This window comes from Cyprinodon tularosa, unplaced genomic scaffold (assembly GCF_016077235.1).
Source record: "Cyprinodon tularosa strain WSP-4 unplaced genomic scaffold, ASM1607723v1 ctg236, whole genome shotgun sequence".
NCBI lineage: Eukaryota > Metazoa > Chordata > Actinopteri > Cyprinodontiformes > Cyprinodontidae > Cyprinodon > Cyprinodon tularosa.
In genome coordinates this window covers 610,047-636,460 of record NW_024038883.1, presented here as the reverse complement: position 1 = coordinate 636,460, position 26,414 = coordinate 610,047, and the positions used below count along the sequence as shown (strand labels likewise).

The 26,414-nt window shown below is 46.9% G+C and overlaps 1 protein-coding gene and 1 long non-coding RNA gene across 4 annotated transcripts in view; one reads left to right on the top strand and one right to left on the bottom strand.

The window, feature by feature from the left end:
- The window catches only part of shroom3 (shroom family member 3), a 92,186-nt gene that overhangs the window by 5,847 nt on the left and 59,925 nt on the right, over window positions 1–26,414 (bottom strand). For all 3 annotated transcript variants that reach the window (XM_038287141.1, XM_038287143.1, XM_038287144.1), the window contains 17 exons: window positions 21,613–21,893; window positions 21,294–21,537; window positions 20,654–20,703; window positions 18,935–19,355; window positions 18,550–18,810; window positions 18,125–18,464; window positions 17,881–18,014; window positions 16,058–16,207; window positions 15,571–15,980; window positions 15,283–15,498; window positions 14,956–15,148; window positions 14,507–14,816; window positions 14,330–14,406; window positions 6,429–6,520; window positions 5,642–6,338; window positions 5,371–5,572; window positions 4,988–5,133 (listed from right to left, as the gene is read on the bottom strand). In XM_038287141.1, the coding sequence (XP_038143069.1) occupies window positions 4,988–5,133; window positions 5,371–5,572; window positions 5,642–6,338; window positions 6,429–6,520; window positions 14,330–14,406; window positions 14,507–14,816; window positions 14,956–15,148; window positions 15,283–15,498; window positions 15,571–15,980; window positions 16,058–16,207; window positions 17,881–18,014; window positions 18,125–18,464; window positions 18,550–18,810; window positions 18,935–19,355; window positions 20,654–20,703; window positions 21,294–21,537; window positions 21,613–21,893 (4,224 nt within the window). The remainder of the gene's footprint in view (window positions 1–4,987; window positions 5,134–5,370; window positions 5,573–5,641; window positions 6,339–6,428; window positions 6,521–14,329; window positions 14,407–14,506; window positions 14,817–14,955; window positions 15,149–15,282; window positions 15,499–15,570; window positions 15,981–16,057; window positions 16,208–17,880; window positions 18,015–18,124; window positions 18,465–18,549; window positions 18,811–18,934; window positions 19,356–20,653; window positions 20,704–21,293; window positions 21,538–21,612; window positions 21,894–26,414) is intronic.
- Window positions 1,335–2,133, top strand: LOC119784883. Its single transcript, XR_005280994.1, has 3 exons — window positions 1,335–1,428; window positions 1,517–1,589; window positions 1,819–2,133. It is a non-coding gene; the product is annotated as an uncharacterized LOC119784883 (long non-coding RNA).

Genomic DNA, 26,414 nt, shown 5'->3' with positions numbered 1-26,414 from the left:
ATAACCAGCACCATCCCAAGAACACCTTCCTTACTGTGAAGCATGGGGGTGGTAGCATCATGATTTGGGATTGTTTTTCTGCACATGGGACAGGCCGACTGCACTGTATTAATGACCTCTCCTTATTACAGCATTGAAGATGGATGGAGGCAGGGTCTTCCAGCATCACCATGGCCTGAAGCACACAGCCAGGATAACTAAGGATTGGCTCTGGAAGAAGCAGATCTAGGTTCTGGCGTGGCCTAGCCAGTCTCCAGACCTAAACCCAATAGAGAATCTTTGGAGGGAGCTCAAGCTCTTTGGTTCTCAGCGACAACCCAGAAACCTGCCTGATCTGGAGAAGATCTGAGTGGAGGAATGGGCCAAAATCCCTCCTGCAGTGTGTGAAAACCTGGTGAAAACCTACAGGAAACGTTTGACCTCTGGACCAAATATTACATTATTATTAAAACATTGATTTTCTCAGGTGTTCAGATACAGTTTTATCATACCAATAAATAGTAAAAAAAAAAAAATCATATATTATGATTTCAGAATATTTTTGTTTTTTTAGATTATGTCTCTCACTGTGGAAATGCACCTACAGTGATCATTTCAGACCCTCCATGATTTCGAAGTGGGAGAACTGAACAGTTGTGAAAGAAACAGTTTTAAAATGACACTTTTTACTAAAACTAAATTATAATTAAGATAAAATCTAAAACAATTAACTGATTACAAAATAATTATTTTCAACTTTGCATCGTGAAACTATTTTAAGGCTGATTAAACATGTTCTCTAATATCTGACTGGAAATATGTGAAATTCTGTAGAGAAATCTTAAAAAGCAGAAAAAGCTTCAAAAGTGGCCGAATTACAACAGAGATAAAGTTTTTCACACGTTCGACTGCAGCTGTTGTTCTAAAAGGAGGAAAAACCAGTTTACTTTTTCAAACCAGGACTGGGTGGTTTGGACTTTTTGCTCCTTCATAAAAGACTAACTTCATTTAAAACACAGAAATATGTTTAACTTGTTTGTCTTACATGCAAATTAGTTTGGTCTGAAACATCTGGGTGTGACTAAAGTACAAAAAATCATTACATTACTTTATTTGATGAATGACTAACATTTACTTTTAAATGTTTTCTTTATTTATTTACTTAGTCTTTTTAAATTGAATGAATAAAAACATTTATTTGCTCAGTGTATTGACTTATTTATGAATATAAATGGACCAAATGTTAGCAGTTACAGCAGCTGACCACTAGATGTCAGTGTTGACCAACAGCAGAAGGCCACCAGGTTCTCCTGAGCTTTTCTTTGTCAGATTGTCTCCATTTTACTGTCACTTTCAGGTCAAAGTGTGTTTTTGAGCGTGAGGACATTTGAGGGAAGGCTGAGGAAACGTTTGGAGGCTGAAATCTGGCTGCTGTGAAGCAGTGATCAGGTTAGTCTGGTCTCTCCAGTCTTTCCTGAAGATGCCACCTCAGACTGGCTCTGACAGTCAGCCAAGAAAAACACTCTGTGACCTCCAGGTTACCTCATCGCTCCAGCTGACAGCGAGTTCTGAAGGCTTTACATCCCCTCAAGCTAAAGTGTTGACTTCCGGTATTGAAATGTTGTTCTTTCACTGAACATCGAGTTCATTAGAAACCTGTTTTCTAATTAGAAACATGTTTCTAATGAACATCGAGTTCATTAGAAACCTGTTTTCTAATTAGAAACATGTTTCTAATGAACATCGAGTTCATTAGAAACATGTTTTCTAATTAGAAACATGTATCTAATGAACATCCAGTTCATTAGAAACATGCTCAGCATGTCGCTTTCTTTTCAGAGGTCTTCCTCCGCTCCGTCAGCAGCGATAAGGAGTTTGTCAGCGAACACAATCTGAGTGATAAAGGCTTTTTCTTCAAGGTTTCTCCCTGATCTTCGGCTGCTTAAAGCTCAGCCTGCTGTCGACCTCAGCAGGTATAAACATGCTGATTGTGACCTTCTGTCTGACACAGAAAACTGACACAGCTGCAGCTTCTACCTGAACACTAACAAACGTCGTCCTGATTAAAACCTGCTTAAGGAGCAATCAAACCCAAGACTGGGAAATAATCTTAGTATCTGTCCAGAAAAAAAACTGTCTGAAGTCTAAGATCAATTTGGAATAATAAATATTCACTTTCATTTAAAGCTTCACGTTAAAGACTCTGGTTTTTATGTTTAAATCACTTTTTTTTTTATATCCTTCAGCTTTCTTTTGAAAGAACTCCCAGTTTAAAGACCTTCATTTTGAAAGTCTGGGCTAAAAGTATTGCTTTAAATGTTTACGCTCTTATTTTGAAGGTTCTGTTAAATCCTCATTTGTAAATGTGTAAACCCCTAAAATTAGTCAAAGCACAAAATTGAGACCAACACACAAAGAACAAAGTATAGAAAAAATGCTGCAATCATGTAAAACTGAGCTGCAAATACATAAATGTTGTTAATACAGAAAACACATGCAAAGCAAAAAGTAGCAAAAACAAAGCTTTTTAAAAGGTAAAAGTCGTAGTATTGTCTATGTTCTGGTCCCATATAAGCGGATAATCATCGCCCCCTAGTGGTCTGGAGTATTTTCATTAGAAAGTTGTTTTAACTACAGGTGCTGGTCATAAAATTAGAATATCATGAAAAAGTAGATTGATTTCAGTAATTCCATTTAAAAAGTGAAACTTGTATATTATATTCATACATTACATACAAACTCATATATTTCAGATGTTTATTTTGTTTAATTTTGATGATTACAAATGACAACAAATGAAAATCTCAAATTCATCATATCAGAAAATTAGAATATTGTGAAAAGGTTCAAAATTGATGGCCCCTGGTGCCACACTCTAATCAGCTAATTAACTCAAACCACCTGCAAAAGCCTTTAAATGGTCTTTCAGTCTAGTTCTATAGGCTACACAATCATGGGGAAGACTGCTGACTTGACAGTTGTCCAAAAGACGACCATCGACACCTTGCACAAGGAGGGCAAGACACAAAAGGTCATCGCTAAAGAGGCTGGCTGTTCACAGAGCTCAGTGTCCAAGCACATTAATAGAGAGGCGAAGGGAAGGAAAAGATGTGGTCGAAAAAAGTGTACAAGCAAGAGAGATAACCGCACCCTGGAGAGGATTGTGAAACAAAACCCATTCAAAAATGTGGGGGAGATTCACAAAGAGTGGACTGCAGCTGGAGTGAGTGCTTCAAGAACCACCACACACAGACGTATGAAAGACATGGGTTTCTGCTGTCGCATTCCTTGTGTCAAGCCACTCTTGAACCACAGACAGCGTCAGAAGCGTCTTGCCTGGGCTAAAGAGAAACAGGACTGGACTGCTGGTGAGTGGTCCAAAGTCATGTTCTCTGATGAAAGTAAATTTTGCATTTCCTTTGGAAATCAAGGTCCCAGAGTCTGGAGGAAAAGAAGAGAGGCACTTCATCCACATTGCTTGAAGTCCAGTGTAAAGTTTCCACAGTCAGTGATGGTTTGGGGTGCCATGTCATCTGCTGGTGTTGGTCCATTGTGTTTTCTGAGGTCCAGGGTCAACGCAGCCACATACCAGGAAGTTTTAGAGCACTTCATGCTTCCTGCAGCTGACCAACTTTTTGGAGATGCAGATTTCATTTTCCAACAGGACTTGGCACCTGCACACAGTGCCAAAGCTACCAGTACCTGGTTGAAGGACCATGGTATCCCTGTTCTTAATTGGCCAGCAAACTCTCCTGACCTTAACCCCATAGAAAATCTATGGGGTATTGTGAAGAAGAAGATGCAATACACCAGACCCAACAATTCAGAAGAGCTAAAAGCCACTATTAGAGCAACCTGGGCTATCATAACACCTGAGCAGTGCCACAGACTGATCGACTCCATGCCACGCCGCATTGCTGCAGTAATACAGGCCAAAGGAGGCCCAACTAAATACTGAGTGCTGTACATGCTCATACTTTTCATGTTCATACTTTTCAGTTGGCCAACATTTCTATAAATCCTTTGTTTTTATTGGTCTTCAGTAATATTCTAATTTTCTGATATGATGAATTTGAGATTTTCATTTGTTGTCATTTGTAATCATCAAAATTAAACAAAATAAACATCTGAAATATATGAGTTTGTATGTAATGTATGAATATAATATACAAGTTTCACTTTTTAAATGGAATTACTGAAATCAATCTACTTTTTCATGATATTCTAATTTTATGACCAGCACCTGTACTTGCTGCATTTTTACTCTCCATGTTTTTGGTGTTAGCATTGTGTATGTTTGCCATTCTTTGCCGAACCTTCTGAATTTGGTGTGAAATCAAAAGACATTTGCACCCCAATTTGACCAATCAGAGGCCTCCTGTCCTGTCTACTCAAAAAAACTAGATTTATGTTTAAATCGGAAGCTGATAGAGTTAGCTCCAGGACGTAGCGTCGGATCCCATTTCCTGTACTGATCGGGCACAGAGTGATAAAACAGAAAGGATTTTAAGGCCTTTATTTTCTCAGGAAATACATTATTAACCTTTAAGACGTTATAGTTTATAGTATAATTTTTATGGAGGGAAAAACGTCATTTAGGTCTTTTTAACAAAATAAAATTGAGGGCGACCCGAATGTATATCTGGATACGTAAATAAGCTGATAACGCATGCGCAGGACGGATCGTGCTTATAGGACGGATCGGGTAGTGACGGGTGCAGCAGAGTGTCTACGGAAGGGGCGAGGCATATCTGCGTTAACGGCAACACATGCAGACGACCTGGTTTCTGAGCATAAACCAGCCTTAAAGGGTCACTGGCTTCTAAGCTGCAAACATTTGTAGGATTTTTTCAACTCTGCAGGATTAGCAAACCGAAAAATCCAGACAGAACCAGAATAATCCTGAAATATTCCTCGACTCACGTCATGTATTCCGGCTGGATCTAAAGGATTAAATCAAAAACAGCAGTTTCACCTGGAACTCGTATTATTGTAAGGTCTGAAGCACCTTTCACTCCGGGATGAACCGCCTTTCTGCTCCTCCTGGGCTCCAGCAGTCGGGCTGCTGTTGGAAAAGATCTCCTCCATCAGCTTCATAGTGCTCTCACCCCCCCAGGTGTCCAGCAGGGGCGCCAGAGAGCGCTCCTGCAACACCTAAACACCAGAACACAGAGCAAAAAAACAAACATTAAGCAGATTTAAGCAGCAATAAATCACATTCTGCTCAGTTTGAAGTGAAATCCACTTTTTTTTTTTCAGAAGAACATTTAAAAAACAACAAAACTGAACTAAAAAAAGATCATCCATCAGAGAATCTGATCTAATACCATCCATTTAGTTTTAGTTATTTTTTTGCGCTCTATAAAAGCTACCAGGAGTCAAACTACAGACCAGCTGACGAGCCAGCGCCTCCACTCTCAGCTCTTCTGCTGTCTTCTCCCTCTTGGGCAGCGGGTCGTACTCAAAGACGAAGACGTCCTCGGCGTCGGTGGACGTACCGACGGAGCTGGACGGCTGCGGCTTTGAGGGAGGAGGGGACTGAGCCAAGGACCTCAGGGCCGGTTCAGAGATGTTCACGGCCTCTGGGTCAGAGCTTTGAAGAGCAGAGGGACAGTTAGTGGGCAGAAGGTTAAACGGTTAATCTGGATGTTTGGGAACAAACCTCTGTAACGGCTGATGTTCAGGTTCCATCTCAGCTGGAGGAGGTGGGGGAGGAGGAAAGTCCTCCATGATGTCCATGTCCCTGAAGGGTGGCGTTAGAGGAGGGGGAGGAGGAGGTGAAGGATTTTGGAGGAAGACCTCATCAAACTCCCCCTGAAGGTTTCCCGTTGACGTCTGCAGCTCCTGCTGCTCAAAGTATCCGAGGAGGCTGGATTCAGAGATCCTCAGGGAGGACAGGTGTGGATGGGCTACCTGATGGGAGGGTGTGGGGCTCCCACTGGTGTATGGTGGTGGGGCCGATGTGACTGGTGAGACTGGTTTGCTGTTTTCAGCAGTACTTCCTATCAAGTCCAAACTGAGGGCCCTGCCTCGGTGTCCGTCCCTCGACGCTTCGTCTAACATTCTGCCGTCGCTCAGACTGTGTCTCGTCGGTCTGTCTCCGTTTCCACCAGCAGCGTTTTTCCCTCGTTCTCCATCACTGGTCGGCTGGACCTCCGGGAAAGAAATGGAGTCCAGGTTGGCCTGGCTTAGCCTCTCAGCAGCTCTCCACTCAGCAGCGCCACCTTCCTGCTGACGTTCAGCAGGAGAGAAGGGGCAGGGGAGGCCGACAGAGGCTGCTAAGGTGGAGGTGCTGTAGGCTTTGAGACGTTCCGTGTTCCTCTGTCGCTCCCTGCGACTGACGGGAGGGTGAGAGACGTCTGGAAGCAGAGGAGAGAAAAGATCCCAGCCTCAGTTTGGAGGGAAATTATTTAATACTGTTAGATTTCTGAGTGCATTAACCAACTCACCTGGAGAAGACGCTGCAGGCTGGAGATCGCTGTCCCTGTGCTCGGAGGACTGAGGAGGATTAAGGCTCTCTGATGCGTGGATGTCCACAGGTCTGACAGACAAAGAAATAAAAACATTTTAATGTTAATTAGACCTTATGTGTAAATGATATAGCAGGCCTACAAGAATCAACTAAAATGTTTACAATCAGAGGTGATATTAAAAATGCAAATAGCTTCTGTGCATCTTTTTAAAATGTTCTCTTAACTTCCTGTCCTTCATTTGATTCTCTTTTTTATCTTGGGTAATGTTATTCTAACTCCAGCTCCCCCTGTTCTCCACCGTTTAGACAACATTAATCATGTATTCTTGTCTTTCAAATGAAAACAAAAATTCCTCCATTCTCTGTAGCTCTTTGACCCCTAAATGTTTAACCATATGGAAAATGGTAAATAATGGAAATAAATAAAGAGTTTCAATCTGCATCTATTCATTAATCTTCTATTAGGTGTGTTCTCTTCTCCCTGAACTTAATTTTCCAGCAACATTTTAGTCTGTTAGCTGGGAAACATAAAGCTGGGCAACATAAAGCACGTAATAAGAAGGGTGGCCAGCACTCATCCCTAAGGAACACCTCACCCACATATTTTTGAAGAAATTGGAGAAATCAATTTGCTGTGGGTTTAAAATGCAAACTTCTAATTCAGAACCAGGTGGATAAAAATAGAGCTACATGTAACAGAATAGAAGCAAAGTTTAGATTGTATCTATCCTTTTGTTTCCTGCCACCCTTTCCTCCCTCTTTGGTTTTCACTCTCATTATATCTCTTCTCAATGACTCCAACATTAATTCCTCATTTATTTATTTTTTTTTTCACTGTGTTTTTGTCCCTTTTATACATAAATATTACTCCTCTGTGACTCTGACACGTCCAAACATTTATGTTGTTGGTTTATGTTGTTGAACACAGACAGCAAACCATCATCATCTTCAGAGCAGATCTTATATTCCTACAGGATGCTTACAAAGAGGTATAACATGTACTTCTGGTGTTGCTGACAGAGTATTAGTTTGGACCATCCATCCATTGTCTTACACGCTTAAATCCCTACTGGGGTGGCGAGGGGTGCTGGTGTCTACGGGCGAGAGGCGGGGTCCACCCTGGACAGGTCGCCAGTCCATCGCAGTATCAGTTTGGACCAGTTAGCATAATAAGTTTCATATATCTTCCAGCTTTTAACAGTATTTAATCAAGTGTTTTTCAATATTTAAAATGATGAATATCTTTATTATGTAACAAACAACTATGATATCTGCTTTCAATGACTTTTATTCATTGATTATATAATCAAAGATATTACAGAATAAAGATATAAGCCATAAAGATTGATGCTAACATATAATTGCTAAAGCTAGCTTAGTTTTATCAAAAACATACATGTCATATATTTTGTTTTCACCATAGGTCCCCTATGAGTAATAAGGTCATAGATGGTCACCTGTTTACTAAGAACTCTGCTGGTAAGATAAGAAACTTCTATGTGACCCATTAGAACCCGAAAGGATCCTGACCGTTTGCAGTAATTATTCTTCAGGTATCCCTTGGATACCCCATTAAGTACACTTTAGGTAACCTGTAAGTTCTACATTGGACAATAGTAAGTTCTATTTCATCCCTACTGACCGCCAGAGGCGGTGCTTCAAGCACTGATTGATCATTCATGCGCATGCGCAGGTCAAGTATTAATGACAACAAAGTCAGCTGTGACCTGCCGGGTGCCACGTGACTCTATATAGTCACGTGGCACCCGGCAATCAATCCCTTTTGTTCTTCTCGCACGCAGGTGTGTTGAGTACAGGAGTGTGGTCGTGTGAAGCTGCTTGCTTCTGTGTATACCACTAGTTTCCTGGCTGCTTGTTGCTGGTAGCCCCGTGACCGGGTTTGGTCGGAGCTGCGGGTAAGTCTCGCCCTCCAGGGGCTGCACAAGCTGCTTTCACCTTACCAGATCTGCGGTGACTGGTAAGTTTTCGTTCTTTTCTCAGCAGTAGTTTACTGTTCGCTTTGATTTGCCACGTTAATTTTGTGGCTCTTTTGACTCACGGTAGCGTTTCTGCTCGCGCTGAGTTGTTTTCAGTTTGTTTGCCTAGGCCCACCAGTAGCGTTTCTGCTCGCGTTGGGTTCTTCTATGTTTATCTACACTCACCAGTGGCGTTTCTGCTCGCGCTGAGTTGTTTTCAGTTTGTTTGCCTAAGCCCACCAGTAGCGTTTCTGCTCGCGTTGGGTTCTTCTATAGTTTGTTTATCTACACTCACCAGTGGCGTTTCTGCTCGCGCTGAGTTGTTTTCAGTTTGTTTGCCTAAGCCCACCAGTAGCGTTTCTGCTCGCGTTGGGTTCTTCTATAGTTTGTTTGCCTAAACTCACCAGTGGCGTCTCTGCTCGTGCTGAGTTCATCTTTAGTTAATAATCGATTTGCTAGTGGCGTTTCTGCTCACGCTGAGTTTGGGACCTCTACGGGGGTTTTCCTACAACGGAGTCGCCAGTAGCGTTTCCTGCTCGTGTTGACTCGTCCTTGGTAGCGGGCTGATCACGCCTTTCAGCAGTATGATGCTGGATAATTTATGTTGCTCGACCTGTCTGGCTCCACTTCAGCCCGATGACGGGCATGACTTGTGTCCCTCCTGCCTCGGTGTGGAACATCTCCGGGAGGCGCTGTCAGATGACGCTTGCCCCAACTGTCGCGTCATGCCCCGGTCGGTCAGACTGGATCGGTTGGCTGCTCCAGTGCATCCACTGGGCGGGCGCTTCGCCGCGTGCTCGTTTGCCGATGGAGAAAGCGGTGTGCAAACGATCTACTGTGGCTGCACCTTCGGTACCGACAAAGCGTGCTAGACGGACCGATGCAGGGAGGTTGTCCACGAGAGTGGATCATCTCACTACTGAGCTGGCCCAAATGAAAGCCCTCCTCCAGTCCTTTCAGACTGCTGGTGATCGTGGCACGGCTCTCCCAACCGAGCAGGATGAAACGTCAGTCGATGACGACGATGCTGTTTCTGTGGCGGCCTCTGGCACCCATTTCTGTGAGGACCTTCCGGAGCTGGGCTCCGGGGCCTCTGGGTCGGACTCCATTGCCTCCCAGGAGGATACGGGGGAGTCTGTGACATCCGCTATTCGAACGGCTCTTGCCCGTTTACAAATTAGTGTTCCTCAGGCCCAGCCTGCGGCTTCCAGCGCCTTCTTTAGGCGCAGTAGGTCAGAGACTGCCTTTGTGGTTCCTCCCTCGGTGGAGTATGTGCGGGAACTGCATGCTTGCTGGTCAGACACCAAGGCGTTTTCACGTCTGACGACGGATGGCAGGGTCCTGGCAGCTATGCAGGAGGCACCCAAGGTTGGCTTGGGGCAGATGCTAGCGGTGGAACCGGGCATTGCCTCTCTTATAATCCCGCCTGATGAGGCCTTGCGGCCCAATGCCCGTTGTCCGCGTCCTCAGTGCCGTATTACCGACGACCTTCTCTGCAAGGCCTATGACTCTGGGGCCCGCATGGGCCGGATTGGGAACTCTCTCTCCCATCTTATGCTGGCCCTGTCTTCCTCCTTGGAATCTGTTCCGCTGGATCATGCCACGCAAGGCCTGGTTGATGTATCTCTGCAGGCCTTTGCTCTTATGACGAGGGAACTTGGACGCACACTCTCCACACTGGTTCATGCTCGCCGCCAGGTCTGGTTGGCGCAGTCACCACTAACTGAGCCTTGTAGGAGGACCCTCCGGGCCCTGCCTGTGGTCCCGGGGGAGCTTTTTGGTTCTGTGGCACTGGACGCCTTGGACCGTATGGCTCAGGCCTCTAGAACGAGGCAACAGCTGGCAGGGCTTCACAGACGTGATCGCCAGCCAGTAAGCACCTGGGCAGCTGCGGGTCCTTCACGGAGGTCCTTGGTGCCTTCTCCTTCTCCCACTGAGCCCCAGGGTCTGTTATCGGTCCAGAGACCTGCTCTAGATCGGAGGAACAGAGCTCGAGACCAGGCTGGGACAAGGTCCTTTCATCCCTTTCGAGCCGCGCAGTCTGGCCGGCGTCCTCCCGGGCCTTCGAAGGGCCGGGGGATCCGCAGATGATGCCTTAGGGCCAGCGGTCGGTTATTTTTCCCCGGGACAGCTCAGCTTCTGGGCTGCCCGGACTTGTGGGTGTTGTCCACCCTGTCCCGGGGGTACCGTCTTCAATTCCGCCGCCGGCCACCTATCCCTGGTCGGGTCAGGATGACTGTGATCCACGACCCGGTGAAGGCACAGGCACTGAACCAAGAAATCTGCACCTTGCTGGCCAAGGGTGCTATAGTGCCTGTGGACCCCCTGGTGGATCCAGGGGGCTTTTATTCCACCTATTTTCTGGTTCCGAAGAAGACCGGGGGCCTGCGTCCAGTCTTGGACCTTAGAGGCCTGAATGTGTACTTGAAGGCCATGCCCTTTCATATGCTGACCACCAAGGAAGTGTTGCAGGCGATTTCCCCGGGCGATTGGTTCACTTCCATAGATCTCAGGGATGCTTATTTTCACGTTCCGATCGCTCCGCCCCATTGGCGGTTTCTTCGTTTTGCTTTTCAAGGGAGGCATTTCCAGTTCAGGGTCCTCCCGTTCGGACTTTCACTGTCCCCCAGGGTGTTCACCCGATGTGTTGCAGCGGCCCTCTCTCCTCTGCAGGCACAGGGATTGAGGATCCTCCCATATCTGGACGACTGGCTCATTTGTGCTGCGACATGGGACCAGGCGGTTCGAGATACTCGGTTAGTGCTCCATCATGTGGGATGCTTGGGCTTGCAGGTGAACATGGAGAAGAGCAGTCTGACTCCCTCACAGGAGACTGTCTTCCTGGGCATTGCCATGGATTCCATCTCAATGACTGCTTGCCCGTCACCCCAGCGGATGGACAGTATATTGAGCGTGCTCCCGGAATTCAGGCGCGGCATGGTGCTGCCTCTTGTACGGTATCTTCGACTCTTGGGCATGCTTACAGCTGCGTCCGCCGTAGTGCCCTTGGGGCTGCTGTCATTGCGGCCCCTCCAGATGTGGTTGAACAGCTTGAATCTGGATCCCACACGGAACACTCATCGTCTCCGAAGACTTCGGGTGGGGCCTCAGTGTCTTCAGTCTCTGTCCCAATGGAGGGTGAGGTTCCCTCCCGCTCGGTTCCCTCCCGTGTCGTCGGGAAGTTGTGTTTACAGATGCATCCTCCACGGGCTGGGGTGCAACCTGGCGGGGTCAAATGGCACAGGGGACATGGTCCCAGCGGCAGGGCAGGGAACACATCAATGTCCTGGAGTTACAGGCTGTACTTCTGGCTCTTCAGAGCTTTCTTCCAGGCTTGCGGGGGAAGCACGTGCTGGTGAGGTCAGACAACACCACAGTGGTCTTTCACATCAACCACCAAGGGGGAACGAGGTCAAGGAAACTGTTGTGCTTGACTCGACGGCTTCTGACCTGGGCAGCTCCACGCATAGCCAGCCTCAGAGCAGCCTACATCCCAGGGCCGGAGAACGTGCCAGCAGATTTTCTATCCCGTCAGAAGCCGCTTCCAGGGGAGTGGAAGCTTCACCAAGAGGTGGTGGACTGCATCTGGAAGGTCTTTGGCAGGGCGGACGTGGACCTCTTTGCCTCAAGGGATGCATTTCACTGTCCCCTTTGGTTCTCGTTGGACAACAGCAGCCCTCTGGGCCACGATGCTCTGGCACACGACTGGCCCCGGACCCTCCTTTATGCCTTTCTGCCATTCAGCCTACTTTTTCAGACTCTCCTCAGGGTACGTCAGGAGGGGCACAGGGTCCTGCTGGTGGCCCCCTACTGGCCAGCGAGGACTTGGTTTCCTCTACTGTGCGAGCTCAGCTCCGGCTCGCCAATGCGTCTCCCCTCCAGGAGAGATCTTCTTTCCCAGATGGGGGGTCAGATCTTGCACCCCGAACCGGACCGGCTCCAGCTCTGGATTTGGCCCCTGCAAGGCCGGGGTCCACCTTCTCAAGATACACTGGGTCCATAGGGCATACAATGGCTAATGCATGGGCGCCGTCCACACGAGCTGTCTATGCTAACAAGTGGACGGTCTTTGCGACCTGGTGCCGTGATAGAGGGCAGGACCCGGTGCAGTGTTCAGTTTCTGACATACTGACCTTCCTGCAGGCATTGCTGGATCAAGGACGGTCTCCATCTACCTTAAAGGTGTATGTGGCTGCCATTTCCTGTTGGCATGTTGGGCTGAATGGTTGTTCTGTGGGCCGAGACAAGGATGTTGTACTGTTTTTAAGAGGTGCTCGGCGTTTGCACCCACCCAACCGCCCTGTGGCACCGGCGTGGGACCTTTCTCTTGTGCTTGAGGCTCTTCGGTCCCTCCCTTTTGAGCCCCTGGCGTCGGCGGACCTCAAATGGCTCTCACTGAAGACTGCGTTCCTTTTAGCTATGGTTTCCGCAAAACGTGTAGGGGAGTTACAGGCTCTCTCGATAGCCGAACCCTGCTGCCGGTGGAATCCTGATGGCTCAGGCGTTACACTGTGGGCTGACGTAGCATTTATTCCCAAGGTATCACTGCCAGCAGGCAGCACCCAGCCTCTCCATCTTGCCCGGTTTGACTCCGGAAGTCCCTCTGAACCACTGTGTCCTGTTCGTGCCCTTGAGACATACATCAATGCCACGGCATCCTTCCGAAAGACAAATAGCCTTTTTGTTTGCTACGCTGGCTCACGGAAGGGTCAGGCACTTTCTAAGCAGCGACTTGCACACTGGGTTGTGGATTTGATCTCCAAGGCTTATGCCTTGCAGGACCGGCCACTGCCGGCGGGAGTGAAATGCCACTCTACAAGGGGCATGTCGACATCGTTTGCTGCTATGACTGGGGTGCCATTGGATGTTATATGCCGTGCGGCCTCCTGGAAATCACCTAGTACCTTTACTCGGTTCTACAGGGTGAATGTGGCTGCGCCCCATCCGCTTCAGGGAATCCTCGAGCAGCATGCCTCTACATCACATTAGGTGGGTGGTGTAGTCGTTGTTCCTTGAATGTTGCTGATTCCTCGTGACCTTGTTGATATGAGTCATCCAGTGCTTGAAGCACTGCCTCTGGCGGTCAGTAGGGATGAAATAGAACGAAAGTTACTACCGTAACTACGGTTCTATGAATCCCGGATGACCGCCAGAGTGCTTGGTCCCTCGGAATCTCTGCTTTCGCGAGAAGATTGAGGGATTGATTGCCGGGTGCCACGTGACTATATAGAGTCACGTGGGTCCCCGGCAGGTCACAGCTGACTTTGTTGTCATTAATACTCGACCTGCGCATGCGCATGAATGATCATTCAGTGCTTGAAGCACCGCCTCTGGCGGTCATCCGGGATTCATAGAACCGTAGTTACGGTAGTAACTTTCGTTTTAATTGTTTTTGATAAAGCTTCTAGTTAGAGTGGCTCAGGTTATCCTGAGCTATCTCTATAGTTCTGCTGCTATAGGCTTAGACTGCTGGAGGACATAGGGACCCCTTTTTCATCATTCTGCTTCATTCTATCTCTATTCTCCCACTCTGCAGAATCTGTTAGTTCAATCTCTAACGTTCTGCTCTCTCACAGTGTGAGCAGGTAGAGCGCATCAGAGCGTCGTGTCGCACAGTGAGAGAACAAACATGGTGAGCTGTGAACGTTTAAACCCTGCGGTTTCGTGGTACAGTCTAAGATGTAGCTGCGTGCAACAATTGAAAAAGGGCAGGACTAAGGTGACTATCAGACACATATTAAAACACTTAAAGTAAAAAAGTATATATAGATACTATATAGACACCATTTATATAGTTTCAATGCAAGGAAAGATCATTTTGGGGAGACTTACATTTAAATAAAACCAAGAGAGACCTGTGGATGGTCTGTTTGAATGTTCTATGAATGAAGATGCGTCCTACCTGTCTGCAGCCAGAGCACAGCGTCCAGATTCAGAGAAGGAGACACCAAACATCTTGACATCTCCTGAAAATAAGTTCTGACACACAAAATGTTCTGTCAGTGTGACTCCCTTCTTAGCATGGGGCCTCTCCCGGTACAGTAATTTGTAAAAGCTTGTAAGCTTATCTTAAGATTACCTGGTCAGGTTTCTCTGTGGTTGGAGACGAGCGAGAGCGAGCGTGTTTGGGTGAGTGTTGCTTCTCCAAACGCTCCAGGAGATCCTCAGCCGAGGCCGACCTCCCAGACCTGCGACCTGACCCGGCCCTCTGCAAAGCCTCGTTGAGTTTCGGAGAGAGTCCAGGCTTTTGTTGTGGTTCAGCGTTTTGCCTTTCTTGGCCTCGGTGCAAATCTTTCCTTGAAGACCGACTGTAATTGTTTATTCCTTCTTCAGGTTTCAGATCTTGGATGATTTGGGAATGGAGATCAAGACTGGAGCTGGAATGAGAACTGAGAGAATGCAGGAATGTAGGAAGAGCAGGAAAAGATCCACAACCATCAAAAACAATCTGCTGGCAATGCTATCCACTGAACTCCACTTGGTAGCGTCTAAAACCAGGCAGTAAAGCAGGTGTCTGAGGTTGTTTACCCAGGAATCGGTTGAGCTGGAGGTCTGGGAGTCGTCACCCTGCCTGGATAGAAAAGGTTTGATTGAAGGCTCCTCAGGTCAGATCCAAGAGTAAGGGTGGAGCAGAGGGAGTTCTCTTCAGAAAGGATGCCCTGATCTTGGCCGATGTCCTGGACGGAGAGAAGGCTGGAGCTGGAGGAGAGGCTGTACGCGTCTATGGAACAGGAGAAGACAGATATGTGTCATTAGCAGAAAAACTTCACGACATTCAGTTGTTTTGGAACAGGGACACAGCAACATGGCGCTGATCACCATGACAAACCAAACAGGACCCGGATCTTCACTGACCTGTGTGGAAGCCCTGCTCAGGCTGGAAAAACGCACTGCGTGGCCTTGGTCCACTCCTGTGCCCCCCCTCTTCTCTCCTGACTCCTCGCTTCCTCTTCACGTACTCCATCAGAGCGTCTTGGCGAACTTGCCGTAGATCAGACCTCGACACAGCTCCAGTACCAACATGACTTGCTGCAAGTTCAAACATCTTACGACGGTCTGCAACACTAGTTTCTGAAGAACCAGAAGACATTAGACAATGACCAGGTGAACAACTGTTTTTAGACACTACTGAGATCCTTTTACCTCCTCCGCGTCGGAAGAGGGCAGTCGTTTCTGGATCCAAAACTCCAACTTCATTCATATTCTCAGGTTCTGAGTAGGAGCGTTTCTTCTTGTCCGCTGTCAGACGTTTGCGGCCACAAATCCTTGTCAAAGGAGGAGGTCCAACGGGTGGAACGCTGGGGAGGGGTGGCGGGCTCTGGGCTCCATTGTCTGGGCTGACCACATGCCTCTTCTTCGGCGTATGGGGGGAAGTGACTTGTGGGTGATGGGTAATGGCAATGCTCTGGGGTTTGGGCTTGGTTTTTGGACCTTTTTTCTCCAGCGAGTTGTACCTAGCAGGAACGGGGAAAGGCTGAGGACCACTTGAGGAGCTTAGGTCTCTCTGTCTGGAGGAAGTGCACTGGGTAGCTCTCACAGAATCCTTGCAAGACCTGCTTGTAGAAATACCCAACATCAGGTCAAGAACATACTCATGTTGGAGGACTCTGAACCTTGTTAGCTTTCTCACCTGCTAGAGGATGTGTCCTGCAGGGGATCCGGTACCTCCTGGAGTTCCTGCTGCCAATGGGAGTTCTTGTTGACTTCTCCTTCCTTTGAGCCATCCAGCTGAAAGCTGCTGCGGCTTCTCTGCAGGGCTGAAAGAGGATCAGCTGGAGTCCTGAAAGACAAACAGCAGGAAGTTCAACTTTGCATATGCAACTCTGGCCATAGTCAGAATAAATCCAGGAAAGCAGAAATGCTTTTAGGATTAGGAAAGTATAATATGAGATAAACACCAGAATCAAGAGCCAGAAAAATCTGTGGAAAGAAAGAACAATCCATATTCTAATACCCCATAGAACCGTCTCAGAAGCAGTGGCTCAGACCAGACATTTCCTGATTGATTCGACCAACTCTTCATGTTGTTGTGAGCAAATTCAACACTGCTCTTCTTTTCAGGGCTGCTTCAGTAGATGGAGGCATGCATACATTTTATCTTTGCACATCTCCCAACACAGCCTTTTCAATCGGGTTGAGGGCGGATGCCTGAACTTTGACTAGACCACTGCAATGCTGTGTTTCTTTCATTTTTAGGCATTCTGTATAAAATCTAATGCTGCCTTTGAATCCAAGTTCCTTTGATGCCTACCTATGACTTTAGGAAACTTTGGAGCACAAAAGAGTTTGGGATCACGTCGACAACTGCAAGGTACCCTATCCAAGCGGATGCATTTGTCAAAAGTACAGTGCTTCTAAAATCTCATACTTGGTTCAGACGTTATGCTGCAAACCAACTGTAAGTCATGCTGCTATTCCTTAAAGAGAAATGAGACTAGCACTCATGTTTTTCCATCTTCCACCTATCCGGGACCAGGTTGTGGGGGCAGCAGTCTAGGCAGAGAATCCCAGACTTCCCTCTCCTTTGAAACCTCCTACAGGTTTGCTGGGGGAAACCCGAGGCTAGCCAGGAGACATAGTCCCTGTAGAGAGTCCAGGGTCATCCCCTGGGCCTCCTCTAGGTGGACTGTACCTGGAAGCATCTCCTAAGGGAGGCATTCAGGGGGCATCGGAAAAAGATGTCCGAGCCACCTCTGCTGACTCATTTTGAACTGGAGAAGCGGTGTTCTGTCAGAACAGCATAAGCTGTCAGATCGGCATACGTTGTTCTAATACACATGTGCAACAGAGAATTATTCCCACGTTGAATTTTAGTTATTTAAGTAGTATAAAAAAAACATGTGCAGGGAATTTAAATTTGGTTCGATTAGGTTATCATGTTTGAAATCATAGAAAACATTGCATGTGGTTTATATTGTGACTGAATTCATTCAAGTTAGATAAAAACTAATCGTATGCCGATCTGACAGCGTATGTTGATCTGACAGAACAGCGGCTCCACTCCAAGCCTCTCTCAGATGGCCAAGCTCTTCATCCTACCTCTGAGGGAGTGACTAGCCACCCTACGGCGGAAGCTCATTTCAGCCACTCGTATCCAGGATCTTGTCCTTTCAACCATGGTCCTAATTTCATGGCCATAATTGAGGGTAGGAATATAGACCGAAAACTTTCCCTTTTGGCTCAGCTGCACCAGTCTGCCATTGGTGGTTTGCCACCAGTCGATCTTCCACTCCATGATTCCCTCATTCCTTAAAGGAAATCCAAGGTACTTGAACTTCTCATTTTGAGAAAATAGGCTTTCTCTCTCAACCCTTCCCAACCAACAATACTTGTTCAGTTTGTTACTAGTCCTGTGGCGGACCTTAGCCTTGGACCCGCTAACTGAGGCCTGTAGAGTCTGAGCTACGGCTTTTTCAGTTGAACATTCTCTTGTTTCCATTTAGACTTTCCAACCTGTTCCTCATGAATTCATTGCTGGCTCCTCGGTAACTCATCGTCCTGTGGGTTTTGGTCCCTTTCGTGCTCCTCTCCAGCATATTTCTGATGTCCTCTGCTCCACAGGGGGAACTTCGACCTTTTTCAGTCATCTGAATACAAATCATAAACATAAAGTAGCAGATTTGTAAAAATTGCTTTAGAAATCTGATGTATTTAAGTTGAGGTTGCATGAAATCTTGATTTCGGTGAGAAGACTCACTCCTATATGTAGAGCTTTGCTATAGGAGTTGCTGCTGTGGCTCCGTTGTTTCCCCCCCTCTTTCCGACGCTCAAAGTGACTGATTTTTTCCAGAACGGAGAGACTGCGGGCTGGGCTGTTGGTGCCATTGCTGCCATGACTGTTGGGGCTGGCGCAGCGTTGGACCTCAGCGAGAGCAATCTCCAGGCGGGTCAGAGGATGCTCAAAGTCTGAGTCTCTGTGCTTCCAGTGCTGGTGCTGAGAAGCTGCTGAGCCAGGACCGGTGGTAGGGGGCACCTGGCCCTGGGCAACCCTTGAAGATTCGGGTGGTTCTGAATGAACACCAGACTGGTCTCTTGGTCTGAGTGAAAAGAAGCACAACATCATCATGAAAGATTAAGTGAAAGGAGGCTGTGAATGAAGCAGCAGGAGGATCCCGTACGTACCGGGTCTTGTCTCTTGAGTCACTCCTCTCCTGGCAGGGTAAGGTTCTAAGATCTGGGACTGAGTGGACTGGACTAATCCTGAGTTCATGGTTCTGTTCTTGTTGGTCTTCCTGGCTTAAAAGTGATTCCTGGAAGTTCTGGCTGAGTGGTCCATAGTTTCTGGAAGGTTTTTGGGGTCGAGTCGGACCCTCGGATCCACCTCCAGTAGGTTTTGCATACGGCCTCTGGGCGTCGCTGTCGGACTCCGGCTGCTGGTGCCAACTAAAGGGACCAGATTTAGTTAAAATGAGCAGAAAGAACAAGAAAACAACAACTCTTCAACCTGCAAATAATAAATAAGACTGCCTCTTCTCTGATTTAGGGAGTAACTAAATCCAAAGCTCACCTGTCTGCCTCTGGAACCCGAGACCTGAGCTGTGAAGAGCTGGGTCCGGAATAGGAGGAGTGGGAACAGGCTGAAGAAGTTATACTTTGGTGGCCATTTTCTGCAGCTGATGCTGGTTCATCCCTCACCCCCTCGCTCCTGACTCCCTGCTGCCGGCCACTCTCCTTGGGCAGGGCTACATAGACCCCAGAAGGACCTGGACCAGAGCTTGGTATCTGGGCGTACTGTGGCTCAGGCTGGGGAACTGGGTATACGCTGGCAGGAAGAATAAGGCGGCTTGGCGGGGAGGAGGGTAGGGGCTCGGTTGGGGACGGGGGCTGGGAGAACCCTCCTCCCTGTCTGGGCTTTATGGTGGGGCTGCTCTCTGGACTCTTCTCCATCACAGTGTGGAGCTGCCCTTCAGCGCCATATGATCCTTTTGCTGTAAAAAAGGTGAGACATCAGCGTTTGTTGGGTAAATTTCTCATCTGAACAGGATTTCCTTCTTCTTTTCTATGAAAGTCTTTTTAATCTGTAGCTCTCCAGGATTTCTGATCATCTATGAAAAGTTTATGACCCAATATGTGGAGACCCCAGGGGACAGTCCATTACTGTCTTTGTCCCATGCATCTCTTTTGGGTTGAACTTTGGAAAGACATATATCTATGTTTCCTCAGATTAGTGATTTATTCTGTGAGACATATAGAAAGCCTAGAAAACTGCTGACCAAACCCTCCATAGGAGACTGCAGGAACTTAATTCCCTTTACTCTAGAGCAGGCTTGCCCAAAGTCGGCCCTCAAGGGCCACTATCCTGCACGTATGATGCTACGTTCACACCTAAAGTCTACGGTTGATGCGCATCAAAAGGTCCTGCAGCGTCTGGAGCAGCAGGAGAAGCACGCCATGAGCTTCTGAGCATCTGAGGCGTGATGCGCTTCAGAAGTAGCAGCTGCTGGAGTTGAAAATATTGAGCTATAGCTGCTGGACGCGCCGCATGAACTAATGAGAGAAGCTGATCTGGGAGCTGGCAGGGAGTCAGACGCAGCACTGCTGATGCAGAGCGCTATGATCACTCCTCTGAAACAGTTTATTAACGCCTAAATTAACTTCAAATGTAGGAACCTGCCGGCAGAATATGTTGGCTTTTATTATCCTGCTGCCTGCAGTTTGTAGCACAGACCTGAAAAACGCTAACATCTACTTCCAGCCGCCACCAACAGGAGGGGAAAACCCTGGAGAGGCGAGCGGGCCTGAGGCAGCTGCTGCTGGGGATTCCCAGTGACAGCGCAGCGCCGGTATGTGGGGGTCTGAGCGGCTCCCACAGAGAAATAATCTTTGAAGGCAGGATGGTAATCTGGATGAACTGACTGCACAGACCATGTTTTCAGGAGGACTTTCTCACTTCAACATAGATTCTAACTACTTTCTACCCGCTGATCACAGCTAATATAGCAAAGCTGCTCTCTGGCATCGAACACAGGAGCAGCAGAAGCATCACCTTAATGTGGACAAGCATCAGAAATGAAGCAGCAGCAGCTTCTTTGCTGCTAAAATCGTGTGCGATCTGAACGTAGCATTAGAGGTTTGGCTGCTTCAGCACAACTGATTTAATTGAAAGCCGATTAACAGGAAGTTGCTGAGCTGCAATCACCAGAATCTGAAGCGGCGAAACCTCTAAAACCTGCAGGACAGCGGGCCGACTTTCAGCAGGCCTGCTCTAAGGTCAGTGTGTGGTTACCTGGGGCCAATTGACCACTAGAGTGATGCCAGGAGCCTTTCTGCAGAGACCTGCATGGAACATGAGAATAAAATCAGATTATCTACATGTTTCATCTCCTTCACACAGTCCTCACCCTTCACATCATCTTTTGAACAAAAGTTTATTGCCATCATTTATTTTTTTTTTAAAGTGGGGTAATATTTTTTGTTGTTTAAAAATGTTTTTGAAACTAAAAAAAAAAAGATTAAAAACATTAAAATATTTTTTTTCCATTTTGAAAGGGTTGGGACTTAGAAGACATGGAGTTTAGATCCGTTATTTTTCAAAACCAATCAAACAAACATAAAATATCAAGGACTTTTTAAACAAATTTGAGTTCCTACGGTTCCTGAACACACCATCAGGGAACTGTTGTTCAGGGACCAAAGCTCTTAGTCATCATTCCACACCCGTGTCATCTAAACCCACCTCCACCTCAAAAAGCAACAATCTGAAACAGAAAAAAACTTGAATCTAAGAAAAATGTAAAAAAAAAATTCTGAGTCTAACAAAAAATGTTTTGGTCAAACTTTATGGCTCCATATTGTTCAGCTCATAAATCTTCAGTGGTTCAAAGCATTTTTTAGATTTTTATTTTGTCGCTGCCACAGCTACCCACCGCAGCAAGCGGCCGTGGTCCAGACTGGACCAGGAGTTCGGCCTCTCGTGGTTCCTGATGGCGGCGTAGCTGTCGCTGCGCCTCGGTGGAGCCGGGGCCCCCTTCAGGCTCTCGTAGGAGTTGTGGCTGGCCGCTTGGCCCCATATGGGTCCCACACTGTGTCGGTTTGAAGCGGGTACGCCGCCGCCGCCGCTGCTGGCATTGCTGCCGTTTGCACCGCGGTAGCAGACCCCCCCAACTGAACCTACAGCATCAGCCAAATATTCACCATTAGTTAAAGAAAAACGTCCCTCAGCTGGTTGATCAGCAGGAAGCTGACCTTGAGGATCCCTTCCTGGCCCCGATCTTCTGGACGAGTTCAGCTCATGCTCTTGAGACAGACCCTGCTGGGCGTCATAAACCGTCCGGACGTAACGCATGTCAGCCTGCAGCATCTCTGCACTCCCCCCTCCCCTCTGAGGGACGGTCTCCAGAGAATAGGAGCGCTCTGGACTGAACGAAGGCGCCGAGGCGAGGTACTCTGGAATACTGGAACTGGTAGAGAAGGAGGAGTAGGCCGAGTCCCGCTTGCTGTGCAGGTGATCGATGCTGTTAGAGGACCTGGAACAACATTGAAAAGACTTTTAGGATGAGAACAGGGAGGGAAATGAAGAGAAATATGAACCACAGCATTCAGGCGCTCGATTCCTCACAGGATCCGCAGCTGATTAGAGGTGATTGGAGGTGATTGGAGGTCACTGATGAGAACATTAAAGATTAAACCCCACAGCGAGGGACTGTGCAGGAAATAAAAGGTTAACAGGATTTCATTTTGTTTATAATTTTCAATATGTTTTAGAAAGAACTAAACTGAACTGACTAAAGCTTACACTGGAAAAAATCTAAATCCAGATAAGTATTTTTTTCTTAAAATAAGTGCATTTGTTCTTGGATTGAGGAGATAAAAGATACATTTTGCCAATGGAACAAGACAATTTTCACTTAAAATAAGAAAACATAATTGCATTGTCTTATACCAAGTGCATATTATCTAATTATCTTATTTTAAGAGTAAAAATACTCACTCCATTGGCAAACTATCTCATTTAACAACTCAAATTAAGGATAAATACTCTTAATTTAAGACATTTTACTTATTTCAAGATCGTTTTTCTAATGTAAATCTGAAAGCAAATATACAAAATGAATTAGTTTATTAATCTCAGTGGATTAAATGAACTAAATTAAATAGATCGCGCTAAATTAGATTCGACTGATGATGATGTGTTATTTCCTGGATGTTTGGACGTACGGGTCACAATAATGGAAATATCTACAATACAATTATTTCATTTTGTTGAATTATAAAATTGTTTTGAATCAACTAAATTAATCATTAATAAAGATGAAATACTCATTAATTAAACAATCAATTTTCTTGATAAGATAACTCTTCCATTCATTCATTATAAATAAATTATTTTATTCAATAATCATTTAATAATCAGATTAAAAAAAGGAATGGCTTAGAAATTTAGCTAAAGTCATTCTGGAAAAAAACATTTAAAGACTATTTTAAATTAAATAAAACTTGACATGAAAATATCTTAAGAATCTTAAATGGACTTTTTTCTTGATAAACCAAAAACAGCAAAGTAATAATTTAATTCTATTCAGTTTATTTCTATAGCTCCAATTCACATCATGTCATCTCAGGTCACTTTATAGATCCAGTTCAACCAAATCATCCAGTCAGATTGATTCAAAGTTTTCTATCTAAGGAAAACCAGCTGATTGCATCGACTCATTGACTCTTCAGCAATCCCTCACACTAAGCATGCTTGTAGCGACAGTAGAGAGGAAAAACTCCCTTTGAACAGGAAGAAACCTCCAGCAGAACCAGGCTCAGTGTGAGCGGCCATCTGCTGAGGCCCACTGGGGTTCAAGGAGACAGAAGCAGACATAGAAAAAGAAGCATAGATACAAAAGGCAACTGTCAACCAGCTCCACAGGCGGCCCCGTCCAGGAAACACACAGCCAGGCAGACGAGCTCCGAGCCAGCTCCCATGTCAGAGGATGAAGAGAGCACATCCAGTTAGTCACAGTCAGAGAAACAGGACTACACTGGAAAACAGGCTGATCTCCAACATCTAGAAACAAAGGTGTTTTAATAAAACAACCAGTTTAATGGGGAGCGGTGGCCTAGTGGTTAAGGCATTGTGCTTGGAGTCCTGAGGTTCTTAATTCAAGCACCACTCCCACAAACTGCCACTCTGGGTCCCTGAGCAAGACCCTTAACCCCACCCTGCTCCCCGGGCGCCGCACAATGGCAGCCCTCTGCTCCCTAATAGGAGGGGTTAAATACAGAGAAAAAAACAGTTTAGATTTATGGTCAAACTGCAGCTCCTTTAAAGGCTTAAATGTTTAGCTCAGATCGTTTCAACTCAACAAGGATTTAGACTCCGACTGTTATTGTCGTTTTGGATACACAGACTGTCTACTAAAGGACATTTTGTTTAGTGCAGCTTTTTAAAGTGCAGCAGTGATTAAATGTAAACAGCCTGGGAGAAAAACATTGTGCAAAAAACGCATTGATCTGGAAGTTCAGAGCATTAATACATACGGTGCAAATCTGCAGAGCTTTAAATTAGTGTTATCAGTGTGATGTGGAGCGTCACTAGTTTTAGTTCTGACCTGCCCTTGGAGGAGCGGGTCGAGGAGCACCACAAACCGCTAGATTCTGCCTATGAAAGGCCGGAAAAGTAGAGAGTAGGACAGCTCAGAGAAATCAGGATGTTGCCCCAGATTCTCAGCAAGGAGACCTGATGTGTTCCAGAAATCATTCAGGAAGTCGCAACGAAATTCAGGACTTCTACGACCTAACTCCATATAGAGCAGTGACCCCGCCTTCTGATCGAGGCGTAGTCTGCTCTATAGCGCCTGTGGGTCAGGGAGGACGCCTTCATCAGGTCCGGCTTAGAGGTGTCCCTGACGACAGCGGGGTGGGCGGGGGGGCAAGATAACGGGTTGGAAGATGCGCAGACAGACGTTATGGGGAAGATGAGGTGGTGGGTTTGTCTGAATCTGAGGTTCCACCAGAAGCTGAGGCTGGACAGGATGGTGAGGATGATGAGGATGGTTAGGATGGAGAGGATGGTGAGGATGGTGAGGATGGAGAGGATGGAGAGGATGGTGAGGATGGAGAGGATGGTGAGGATGGTGAGGATGGAGAGGATGGAGAGGATGGTGAGGATGTGAGGATGGTGAGGATGGAGAGGATGGAGAGGATGGTGAGGATGGAGAGGATGGTGAGGATGGAGAGGATGGAGAGGATGGTGAGGATGGTGAGGATGGAGAGGATGGAGAGGATGGTGAGGATGTGAGGATGGTGAGGATGGAGAGGATGGTGAGGATGTGAGGATGGTGAGGATGGTGAGGATGGAGAGGATGGTGAGGATGGAGAGGATGGTGAGGATGGAGAGGATGGTGAGGATGTGAGGATGGTGAGGATGGTGAGGATGGAGAGGATGGTGAGGATGGAGAGGATGGTGAGGATGTGAGGATGGTGAGGATGGAGAGGATGGTGAGGACGTGAGGATGGTGAGGATGGTGAGGATGGTGAGGATTATGAGGATGGAGAGGATGGAGAGGATGTGAGGATGGTGAGGATGGAGAGGATGGTGAGGATGTGAGGATGGAGAGGATGGTGAGGATGTGAGGATGGTGAGGATGGTGAGGATGGAGAGGATGGAGAGGATGGTGAGGATGTGAGGATGGTGAGGATGGAGAGGATGGTGAGGATGTGAGGATGGTGAGGATGGTGAGGATGGAGAGGATGGTGAGGATGGAGAGGATGGAGAGGATGGTGAGGATGGAGAGGATGGTGAGGATGGTGAGGATGGAGAGGATGGTGAGGATGGTGAGGATGGAGAGGATGGAGAGGATGGTGAGGATGGTGAGGATGGAGAGGATGGTGAGGATGTGAGGATGGAGAGGATGGTGAGGATGTGAGGATGTGAGGATGGTGAGGATGGAGAGGATGGTGAGGATGGAGAGGATGGTGAGGATGGTGAGGATGGTGAGGATGGAGAGGATGGTGAGGATGGAGAGGATGGAGAGGATGGAGAGGATGGTGAGGATGGAGAGGATGGAGAGGATGGTGAGGATGTGAGGATGTGAGGATGGTGAGGATGGTGAGGATGTGAGGATGTGAGGATGGTGAGGATGGTGAGGATGGAGAGGATGGTGAGGATGGTGAGGATGGTGAGGATGGAGAGGATGGTGAGGATGGAGAGGATGGTGAGGATGGTAACTCTGTTCCGGTTTTTCTTTGCCTTTCAGCCACAGCAACCATAAGTTGGTGTCACGAAGCAATAAACTTGCATTTAATCCATAGAAACCCCCCAACTCGGACCTGTAACACCTTTAAGCTCATATTTGATCAACCGCATCCTTCTGTTTGCTGTTGCACCAAGTGGTCTCCTCTGGATGTTAATGTCTCATGATGAATGAAATCCTCTATTATTTGTTTCTAAGAGCTTCAAAAACCAAAGAATGAAACAGCAGTTTTCTCACCTTTAAACAGTGGTGGTCTGTTATCAGCGTCAACGAGCTGCATTAATGCTAAACTATTATCCGGCGATGACAGAAACGTCGTTAATCGATTCTCACAGCTGGGTTGGAAGCTGGATCTGCACTCATGATGACTTTTAACTTGATATTTTAGTGCGGACGTATATCTGGGGGTGAGAACCAATCAGTGTGTCGGCCTACTGTGAAATGAACACATCGAACACGACATTCTGACGTGGATGTAGCGATAAGCACAGCTCCATCAGCCAAGCTAACCCATCTCCTCGCTCAGTAGATCGCCATGAGCGCCGGCCCATCGTCCTCCAGGCGGCCGCGGGTGACACATCTAACAAACTACCTGCAAGGCGAACGACCGTGAGGAGAATAGATGACCAGTGCGCCGCTGGGAAAGTCACGAAAGATGAGAAGTTGATCGAGGGGACAAAGTGGGACACTACTTTACGCAGCAAAAACACAGAAACAAATCAGCAAAATAAGTATTTATAACTTTGTCAAAGTCTTAATTAAAAGGAGGAAACTATGTGTGATTTTCCAACCATAAAAGAAGTA